This window comes from Chenopodium album, chromosome 9, assembly GCF_948465745.1.
Source record: "Chenopodium album chromosome 9, dcCheAlbu1.1, whole genome shotgun sequence".
In the NCBI taxonomy this organism is placed as follows: Eukaryota; Viridiplantae; Streptophyta; class Magnoliopsida; order Caryophyllales; family Amaranthaceae; genus Chenopodium; species Chenopodium album.
Window position 1 is genome coordinate 67,951,225 of NC_137842.1, and position 12,084 is coordinate 67,963,308.

At 33.1% G+C, this 12,084-nt stretch overlaps 1 protein-coding gene across 1 annotated transcript; it reads left to right on the plus strand.

Annotated features, from left to right (window-relative positions):
- Positions 1 to 9,049: 9,049 nt before the first annotated feature.
- Positions 9,050 to 12,084, plus strand: LOC145560312 (uncharacterized). Its single transcript, XM_081621567.1, has 2 exons — positions 9,050 to 9,577; positions 11,374 to 12,084. Exons 1-2 carry the CDS (start codon positions 9,314 to 9,316, stop codon positions 11,650 to 11,652), a joined length of 543 nt encoding a protein of 180 aa, XP_081477693.1. The 5' UTR covers positions 9,050 to 9,313; the 3' UTR covers positions 11,653 to 12,084.

Below are 12,084 nucleotides of genomic sequence, written 5' to 3' on the forward strand. Positions count from 1 at the left end.
CCACCTACCAATTAACAAACTTGATTAATTAATACTCCATAAGTATATAGTATATGAAAGCTAAATAAACCTAAACTTGCTTTCCTAGGCAAAGCACATGCTTTTCTTGCAAAAGTTGTTTTCTCCAAAAAGGGAAAATAAAATCCTAGACAAACAAAAAAATTTAAAAAATCCGACCCTTTTTTTTCCTTACAATTTTGCATTATTGTCACCTTTGTCAGCCCGAATCCAATGACTTTATTTAACTATATTTATTCTATGATATGATATAATATTATAATATAAGGTTGAGGGTAACATGTGTTACACATTTTATATTGTTAGTTGCAGAAAGTTTACCCAATCAGAAGGAATTGCTTAAAACATCAGTGTGAATGTATGACATCATCATGAGAATATTAGTAGGTTAATTAATTTAATTAATTTAGATTAAGATATACTGATATAGTGTAAGAGATAGGTTATGATTCAACGAACATGTAGAACACATATCAAGAGAGATCCTTTTTGTTTTGCACATAGTTACATGCATATATACTTTAGTGCGATTTGCACTGAGATTTGAGTTAGGGGGGATTATAATTCTTTTTAATTATGTGATTATATATGATCCTGGTTTTTGGATTTATTAGGATCGTAATTCGAATTAATTAACTTTGTCATGATGAAGTTGGAGATCTTTTCTTGTGATATACTCTTTGGGTTGATTTGTTTTAAACTTTCAACATGTTCATGTGTTTATATTATGCAGTCTATTAATATCTTTATTGGATATAGTTTCATAGTTTGTTTGTTGTCTTTTTTTGTGAAGATTGGATTTAGCTTGTGATAGTACTACTTAAACCTCCATATAAAATGAGAGCTATAGTTGAATGGGTTACGGTATATGTTACTAAGGTTCGATAAAATTGAATTGAAACCTAATAATTTAAATTAAATAGTCAGATTAATTAATAAATTTAAACATGATAAGCAGTTATATAACTATTTAAAGATTAGGTTTTTCCGCTTTAATTAGTAGCTTTATCTTGTGAGTTGGGTTTAGATATATAGGTGACTTATAGGAAAGTTCATCTTAAAAGGGAGAATCTTTATGCGGGGTATGCTCGACAATAATAGTTGTTGCAATAGATTTTAGATATTTCTTTGTGTGTTAGGTATCATATTACTTATTATTGCATGCGTTTGATGTTAGCTTTCAAAGTAGTTTTCAAATAATTTATTTGTTTTGAGTTTACACATTGGATTAGAAAATAGAACGTACAAATATAAAGAGTTATGTACTACGTAGTATTCTGATAGAGAATATCCATAGAATATTCAATATTCTATGGATATTCTCTATCATATTCATCTTCAAATCTACCTTTATCTCAAAGCTAAATCTTATAGATTTTCCTTAACCCTAGTTCAACTGCCAAAAAGCTAACTTACAACAATGAATCGCACAATAACACGTTTTATCTTTCAAGTCAAAACTCTAAAAGCTACTTAAAAAGGTATTTATGAACTAAACACTATACAAATTATAAAGCATATATTTAATCTAAATAATAATTAAATTTAAACCCATAGTTTTTGCAGAACCATGTTGCTATAATGCATCATTTTTTCATATGATGTATATTGAGAATCTGTAACAAGTCTTAGAGATAATCAACGATCTAAATTTATAATTGATTCAAAATATATATTAAAGACACGTTCTTATATTATTTAGACTAATTGATTATTCTCCGAAAACATGAAAACATACACGCATGAATTGAACAAGTGTTATTTGTAAGTTTTCATACTTGAAAATGGAACAAGACAGAAATAAACATTACATCATCAGGCTAATTAGCAAGTAATTATATGATTGTATGCATACATCAATTTCCCGAGAATCGGAAATGATTAAATTAAGCTTCTTTACAGCTAAAAAAGTAAACAAAATTGCTAAAATATAACAATTAATTACGTTCCCCAAATTAAGAATTAGTTTTAAAATTGATATTAGTCAACTAAGGCAGCTAGGAATCATCATCGTGTAGGTTAATTGTCGAGTATGGAAACTTAATTAAACAATTTGATTTATCTTGGATGTAAGCTGAGATTGATGATAACGATTTCGTGGCCAAAAAAAAAAAAAAAAAAAAAAAAAAAAAAAAAAAAACACCATCTAGGTTATGTTAAATTGTTAATTACTCAGATCAAAGGCCTTAGAAAATAAAAGAGTAAATGAATGAAACTCTTATTATTATTATTGACTAAACCTAAACCGTAGTAGCCTAAAAATTGAGCTTTTATCTGGGGTATAATCGTCTTTTTAAGTACCAATGGAAGGGCACATGTGTCTTTTCATGTACTAGTTGAAGGGTACATGTGTAATTTCTCACTAAACAATAAAAACAAGTTGCAAACAGTAATCGAACAGCTCACCAAAAGTACTGAATAAATGACCACGTTTTTTCAATATATTTACAAAAATACCATCAGATTAACAAAAATTCGTTTATCTGGCAGATAAACTTGTATTTGCCACTAAAAATTTGATGTAATGGTGTACAATTAGAACTATTTGTCTGTTAGCAGATTATTATTATTACGAGCAACTATCTCCTTATTATTATGATCTTGATATTCAATAATGTTAATGTTTAAGGCTAAAATTTTTGTTAGAACTCGCACTTGATCTTGATACTCCTCCATTATATGATTCATTATTAAGTTTACTAGTTAAGAACCTCAAGCTGATTCATGGATCACGCCACATTTTAAAATACACAAGAATAGACTATGGGGGCGTTTGGAGTGGTAGCAAATGGTGGAATCCCTTACCCTTAAGAGCAAGTTTAGCCTCAAGTCTTAAGACTTGGATGTGACATCATTTTTGGTGGTCCTCATTGAAAATGACGTCATCAAATTTTTGTTAAGACTCACTAAGACTTACACAAATTTATCACTTTAGACCTAAGACTTAAATATTTGACATATTATATGTAGAAAAGTGTAAAAAAAAAAAGGGATAATAAAAATAAAAATGAAGTGGGTGAAGTGGGTCCCAATTTCAAGTCTTAAGTTGACTCTTGAAATTTCAAGACTCAACTTGAGACTTGCTTGAGATTTTTGAAGAAAAATGAGAAAAGTCTTAAGTATAAATCTTAAGACACAAAATGATGATGTCACCGGCTAAACTTGCTCTAAGTAAAGGTAATTATTACCAAATCTATTTACCAAACATTGAATAATAGTAATGATTTAACCGAATCCGTTTCCAACCTAAAAAATATACTATGTATTAACTAAACATGCTCTATGTGAGTTGGGCAATACCCCTTAAAATCTACTTCGTATTAGTTATGATCATTTGGCAGACTTCAAATTTGAGCAAAAATCTTAGGCCCAAAATTATGTTGGGCCGAATTGTTTTTCCTTCTCTTATTCAATTTGAGACTACTTGCTGGCTTGCCGCATTTCGAAAATTAACCGTGATGTGTACAAGCAAGTAAGATTGCTGGATAGATTCATTAACTACTATGGAGTATATTATTCATAAATGAATTCGCATTATTTAGACTATAATCTCTTACAAGAGTAAAAAAACTTTCAATACTAAAATTACACCTTGCTTGAATTTGTCACATAATGTTACGACACACCTCACAATATAAAAAAATCAACATCTATTAAGCACCCTATCCTCTTCCCTTTCTCTTTGACAATGAGGACATTGGAATACTCTGCTTGCATGACCTTCAACAATTGTACCTTCAACAACACTAGACCCATGGACATTACACCTAATCGATATCGCCGACGGAGCTTTCTCTTGAGTACCAATAATTGCTGCAACCAAATAACAAATGGCTAGCAACAATGGTATGTAGTCAAATTTTACAATATCTTTTTTGGTAAGTTTTTCTTGTAAAATGATGATAAGTTGGATCATTGAACTAATGAGACCGAAGTAAAGAGAAAATCTGCCAAATAATCTCCCATCATTGCCTGGATAGTAAAACCAGCAACAATAACCTCTCTTTTGCCATACAATCCCAGCTCCCTTTACTTCCTGAAACGCCTCCAAAATTGCCATCATTAAGCATATAGAGGAAGTAATGATGCTTAATTTAAAGTATATATTTGGACCCATTTTTCCTTGATTTTTCACTTGGGAAAATGTAGCTTGACATAACTCAACAACCACATTAAGCACAACAAACACCCACTTAAGAAAATCTCTGTTTCCGAGAGTTCTCGATCTTATAGTTTTGAGTATATGCACCAAACTATTAGTACTAGTACTACTCGTAGTACTTAGGGAGACGTGAAGATTAGCTTGATCGTGATATTGTTGATTTTCCTCCGCATCCACGTCGGAACTAGTTTCCTCCCTTATGCTACAAATATGATTACAGTCTACTACACTAAGCTCAAATTTGTGAAGGTTAGCATCCAATTTCTTCTTAATCTTCGTTACCACACGCAACCTTCTATAAGCCAGACGCACATAATCCGACTTAAAAAAGCGGCGTATCTTTTCCTGGATAGTAACACCCTTGTTGGCATCCAACAGCTTCTGCGATCTCAAGAACTCATTAAAAATAACACAAGTATCATGAAGAGCAGCCTTGAGATCCTCGATATAGCCACGTGATTCGTGGGAGAGTCGTTCCTGCTTGGAGTCAACATCAAAGAGCACATTCTTGATGGCGGAGACAGTTTTGATGAGGTCTTCGAGTTGAGATTTGCAACCGAATTCTTTGATGGTCGCAAATCTGGCGACTTCCATGAGCTTATCAGCAAGGGTGGTTCCGAGTTCGGCCATTGGGAATTTCAATGAGAATGAGGAGCAGGGAAGATTTTAACTAACTTGATTATGGAGTAATTGAGTAGCGTTGAACAAGTTATACTATACACCGTTACCTATTATACTTATAATGAGCTCTACTTCTAACTGTGTAAACTGATTTGTGAGTAGAAATCAGCAGCTAAGCACCTTCCAGTTGGTTTCCATGAAATTCACTGGAAATGAACAACAAAAAGTAAACATATGCTCATATAAATAGACTAGCGTTGTCTTTCCGTGTATTTAGTAACTTGTGAATTTGTGATTGTAAATGCAACAGCTAAGCACCTTCCAGTTGGTTTCCATGAAATTCACTGGAAATGAACAACAAAAAGTAAACATATGCTCATATAAATAGACTAGCGTTGTCTTTCCGTGTATTTAGTAACTTGTGAATTTGTGATTGTAAATGCAACAAACTGACTTGTCTCTCTAGCCACATACACCCGAGTCACCCGACCGTGTACTACGTATAGTAATTTTAATCATCGTTACTTAACTGGAGTTACCTGCTGTTATAGTTGTTGGTATTGGCGTTAGTCACGTACACCGACTTTTATTTTAGGGTGTTTTAAGGCGAGTCAACGTCTCCGTTAATATAATAATAAAAAAAAAAGTCGAAAAATTAGATCAATGGTGGATAATATTTTATAACATTTTATCTTTTATTAGATAGTTTCTTACAATATTTTTTTTATTAGGTAGTTTATCACAAAATCTCACAATTTGGGTTTCGTTAGGTAATTTCTGACCAAAAAACCTATTATTATTAGTGTTAGATTAAACTTAGATCCATCCTTAAAACCAATTGATTATCATGAAACTAATATCATTATTGAAGTGTGATTTGTATTATTGGACCAACTTAAATTTGTTTTATAATCATTAAATTATTATTGATCAAAATTGTATATTGACATATATATCAATTAAAGTATATTAGATCTCTCCACATACTTGCAAAACTTACAAATATGAAGCACGCCTTTATTTTTACACGTGTTGTATTCCGTAGCTAATATGCTTTGGCCACTGTCTCACAAGTCATAACTCTTATTGTCATGATTATACAAGGTACTCCGTAACTCTCTAGTACTTGCATACTTACAAGACAATTGATGTGTCAAATAAAGTCCTAATTTCCTTAAATCTTCACACCAATGACTAAACCACATGAAATTAAGTCACAGTGTCACACTAGTAGCTCTGATGATCAAAAGGCAAATTCTTGGACGTTCACTATTTCGAGTAAATTGTTGTTATGCTATTTAGTCTTCTATATTACGCGTATCATCATAGGAGTAATGTCCTACACTGATGGATGACAACTGACAAATGATCGTTCATTCGAGCTGCAACGTTGACAATTACATACTTGGTCCGTTTTTATTTGACTTGCTTCTTTTATCATGATTGCCAATTTTTTTTTTTATTTTTTATTTTTTGGTGTTCCACCCGCTTCACCCTTTGGGCTAATCCGGATTCGGGGATCAGTTCTGGATGGTTAGGTTCCAGTCCCCTCCCAATTGTTGTTGCGGGGGATCGAACACGAGTCTTTCCTACCAAGTGTAGTCTCAATCACCACTACACCAACAACCGATTGGTTATAAAATTTTTAATGATCCATAACTTTATTTTTCTATAAGTAAAAATTATATATTATGATAGTATCCGTTTAGACGAATTCAAAAAAACCCACATGAATATGCATGTTTTTTCTTAAATATTATTCCCAAAAGATGAGGTATTGAATAATGCAAAAGTCAAAGTGGGTCAAGTAAAAAAGAACGGAAAAAGTAGTAAGGTACCCTTGGTAAAATTAATACTCGTAAAATAATCACTTATTTAAAACTTTTAACATATTTATCATTAGAAGTTTAGAACTAATTAAGATTAATCACTATATGATCAAACAAGTTAGATTACTAATAAACAAGTCAATAGAGTAAAATATGAACTTTTTTTTTTTTACAAAGGATAAAAAAAATATAAACTTTGATGATACAAGAAACATAGAAAAATAATTTAGCATTAGGAATTTTTGTAATTTTTCCTAGATAGTCTTCTAAAATTCGAGAAAGAAAATAAAATTGCAATGCCTAACAGTGAATCATAGGAATATAAACAATTCAAATTCAAAGCACCACATACTCATCCGTGTAACACAGAGGACATTGGTATACCCTGTTTTCATGGCCTTCAACATTTGTAGCTTCAACAACACTTAATCCATGAACATTACACCTAATCGATATCGCCGAAGGCGTTTTCTCTGGAGTACCAATGATTGCTGCAACCAAATAACAAATTGCTAGCAACAATTCTATGTAGTCAAATTTTACAATGTCTTTTTTAGCAAGTTTTTCTACTAGGTTTATGACAAGTTGGATCATTGAACTAATGAGACCGAAGTAAAGAGAAAATCTGCCAAATAATCTCCCTTCATTTCCTGGATAGTAAAACCAACAACAATAACCTCTCTTTTGCCATACTACTCCAACTCTTTTTACTTCATAAAACGTCTCGAAAATCGCCATCATTAAGCATATAGAGGAAGTAATGATGCTTAATTTAAGGTAAATGTTGTGACTCATTTTTCTTTCATTTTCCTCTTGGGAAAATATTGCTTGACATAGCTCAACAACCACATTTAGCAAAGTAAACACCCACTTAAGAAAGTTTTTGTTTCCTAGAGTTCTTGACCTTATAGTTTTGAGTGTATGCATAACACTATTAGTACCTAGGAAGACATCAAAGTTACCTTGATCGCGATTTTGTTGTTGATCTTCTACTTCAAATCCATGTTTGATTAATGTTGAAGTCTCGTGTTCTTGTAGTTGGAATTTTCCTTGAAGAAGAGGCGAGGAGAGGTACTCCCGAGGCGGGCGTTCGAATTTCATTGATGATACACCGGGGTCTGATACCGACCACGGGTGTTGCTTAAGGAAGTCTCGCAAGACTTGCAAACCCTCATTCTTTTGGTCTTCATCAATGGTCATCATCATTGTAATCAAAGTGTTTATAAATTTAAAAGTTGTTTAGATATAAAAAAGACTAGAAGTTACAAACTCATAGTCTTGTAATGTTATAAAGCCGTAGCTTAGCAGCTACCATCAGATAAATGGATAAATCAGAGTTGACTTTTGGCAAGAGTTTATATGGACCTACTTTCTTTTTCTTAGTAGTTTCTCAAATGGAAATAAATGGTGTAATTGATCACAAAAAGGAAACAGGCCGGTGAAAGGAATCATAATAATATAATATTGGCATTATTGACAATGTTGGAAAAAGAAAAGTTTGGATTTTAATAAATCAAAGATTGTATGTGGGAGAAAAGTAGAAGAAACTAACGTCAAAAGACGAGGAAATGGGGGATATATCAAATGAAAATGAAACACAAGGATGAGACAAGTAGTTACTGGTGTAAAGTTTTTGTGTTGATACACTAGTATGTTATAATCTTAGCTTACTATCTGCTTTATTAGTACAAATCAATTTTAGTAATGTAATTGAGGTTGAGGTTGAGGTGATGGAGTAGTGATATTATTCCCACATTATATCTCCGAGGTTTAGGGATTAAATCTCATGAGACTCATTTGAGGGATTTTCTTCATCTCTTTCATCAAATGAGCCCCCTTCCATCTCTTTCATCAAATGAGCCCCTTTCTTCTTGAAAAGGACACAATCTTAATTAGATACTACTTCCGTTACATTAGCGTATCTGTATAAAAACATTGTCTAGACTTTTTTACAACATTGAAAAGAAATATTCCTAATAAATTAAAGTCTTATTTATTTTTTATTTTTTTGTTTTTAAGTCTTATCTATTACTTCATATCAAATATTTTGGAGACTATACATGGATACATCACTATATTAAATTAGACAAATTCAAAGGTTAAATTCATATTTGTCTGTTTTTAACCATTGATTCTTATATAAGTTTAAAATCTAAAAAAACATTTATGCCCCATTTGACTTTACATGGTCTCCAAAACGCGTCTTATAAATAAAATATAAGATGTGAGGAACCTAACAAAATCCCACTCAATTACATAGTATATAATCTCTACTACATAGTATGTAATCTCTTGTAAATAAACGATAATGCATGGTTAAATTTTTTAAAATAAAATCCAATCCAATAAATAAGAACGGGCAAAAATAAAGGAACAGAAGAAGGATACATTTTACATACCCATCCTATTTTACATACTCCGTTTTTAACCATTGATCAATCGATTCTCATTTTTTGTCTGTTCTATACTCTTTAGTCTTTCTTTCCGTCAATAATCCGTACTCGTCTCCTCCCCGGGAAGCCGCAATTTCCTATCAAATTTCTAGGGTTTTCAATTCACAACTTACCCCCAATTTTACCCCCAAATCATTCAAAAATCATCAATTAATCACAAAATCTTCTCGTAATACCATTCAATTTCTTACAAAACCATCCAATTTCATTCAATTTTTCGAATCAAAACAATGTCATCGGGTCAATCGAGGTCGGTGTTAGAAGGCGACTTACAGATAGTTGCAGTAGAAGATAAGCCGACAACAATGTCCGCTTTGCCACCTAGACCGCCGCCATCGACAAGCAACGCGATCGTAGAGTACACTCGCGCTCCTTTCAAAGAAGAAGAGGAAGATATTGAGATTAAACTACGTCGTATTCTTGAGAATGTTCCTGTTCGTGTTAGTAATACTTCTGGTAGTTCTGCTGGTTCTGGCTCCGGCGATTTTCATCAGGTTTCCTTTCTCTAAAACCCTAAGCCCTTAATTTTCATTCATTTATTTAAATAACTCTTTATGTTGTTTTTAGGAAATTTTAGTTGTTAATTTTATTTATTCAGTTGTGATTTGGTAGCTAAATGCAGTTTAATTTGCAAGAACAATAGATTATGAGAACTTGGGGGAGTAAATATAGTGGTTGAAGATGATATCTTTTTGAGTCGAAATTAGGGATTACTGTTTAACAAGCGAAAAGGGGAAATTTTGATGCTTGTGGTATACAGTGGAATCTTGCAAGTGATGCGATTTAAGGATGATTTTGCCTATTTGTTTAATGAGTTTTTCTGTGGTTATTGCTAGTTGGTTGTGTAAGAAGTTATGTGTGTAATGTATTTCGGGTTGTAATTTATTTTTGAAATCGAGCTTGACTCCTGCAAAAATTAGAGTAAGTGAAATGATCATGACCAATTGTTGAAATTTCTTAGGAGGTTATAATCACAAAACAAATTGAGCAAAGGGGCGGTTTTCTGTGTTATGAATTATTAGTTGGAAGTTGGAGTGGATACTTTGGTTTATGGAAATGGTTCAGTTGGGAGCATGAGTGATAAGGAAACGGAGACACATGGTCGACGTGGATGATTTGTGTGATGAGGAAGTTTATGATACAGCTCAAGTTCATCATCTTGTTTTTTTTTATTGCTTGATGTTGTAGATGGAAGTAATAGGTAGGGCATATGGCTGAATTACCGGAAATGGGTGCATTTAGTTTGTCAATGAAAACTATAATTCAATACATAAGCAATGCTTCTTATATAATTGCAACCTTTATCCACTGAAAGGTTTTAGCAAATAGGAAAATCTAGGGTGGGAGAAAAGGAGGAATCTTCTTTTGCTGGTTTGATGACAAATGCATCTTCTGTTTGCTTTGTGTAACACTCTTCTTGTAGCTTCATTTGTCACTTATATAAGTCATTTAGGTTTAAAGGTATCAAAGTTTTTGTTTTCAAACTTTTCACTGCAACTCTCGACTTGAATTTAATAACCTTGACTGCTGCTGAATGGTGGAACCATATATTCTCTTGCTTTAGTATACTTGTCAATTTGTCATGTTTAGCTGGGAACCCGTGGGTGCCTTTGAACAACCTTCTACAAGTTTTATGAACAACTTTCTATAAGTTTTATTAACAACCTTCTACAAGTTTTACTGTCATGGTTACTGTATAAGCATGAGGTTGAGTTTGGGCATTGCCATACTGCCATGGTTACTTTATTCTCTTCTTTGACGTGCCCATCCTATAGCTCCTCTGGTGTGTAAAATGCATTTGCTGGAGAGCCATTGAGAAATGAGTTATTACTAGCTGTTTGTTTTAAGACAAAACAACTGAAACTAAGATTGTGATTGTGTTGGCATGCATTATTTGAATAAAATGCAAAATCTGGATGAGGGTATCAGGGTGGACCTTACAAGTGAAGTACATAATTTTCTTTATCTTAGACACAGTACCTCAAGGCTCAAGTTAGTTTTCATTATTACCTTTTACTAGCTCCTTAAAAAACTGGTCAAACATGTTGAACCTAATTGATGGCAATTATGCATAGTTGTGCACCTGACATTCTCGACTCCTACATTTCTGCCTGTTTATCTTACCTCTGTGTGTGTGTGTATTTGAATATATATAATCTATATGGGTTGACCAATGGCCTATTTCAGGTAAGGTGCGCTTATGTTCTTGTGTTTATTCCCCCTTCCTATTTTTTGTGACCCAAAGACAGATTCTTGTTATCCTGGTTTGAATGCTAAATTTGTATTGCAGTACCGGCAAATGAGGCGGAAAGAGCAAGACAGGCTTGTCAGAATGGAAGTTGACTATCAAAGAAGGAGAGAGGTTGCAGAATTCGAATATAGAAGAGAACAAAGACTGAAAGCTGCTGAAGAACAAGCAGCTAAAAAGCGTGCAAAACGCCAGAAAAAGAAGCAGAGAAAGAAGGAGAAGAGAAGCAAACCCAATACAGCTGGAGGCGAGCATCAGAAAGTGGATGTTTCCGATGATAGCGGGGATACTGATAATGATGAGAAGACAGGAGATGATTGAGCACTTCCGGAAGACTTTCTCCGGCAGTGATTTTTCTCCAATTGCCATATAACACAAAATTGCTCAAATTGTGATTGGCTGAAGCAAAGTAGAGATCTCCATTTGTCCTGAATTACAGCGCTTTGCTAACTCTGAGATCATTCAATAGATCATTCAATTGGAAATTAAAAATTGATAGTTGCATGGTTGAGCCAAGTACGGTTATATTGGTTATTGAACAAACCCTCAACAGTTCATGTTTTTGGACACTCATGACTGAGCAACTACGATTACATGTATTTGCATAGTACGGTTATTGGGCATAATAGTATGTTTTATAGATTGCTGTGTTGTATGCCTCATTTAGTTGCTAATTGCTATGTAATAGACTAATAGCTATGTACTTGCTTAATTCAAAGTTTCATGGCCGTGCACTGTTGTGCCTTAGCCCCA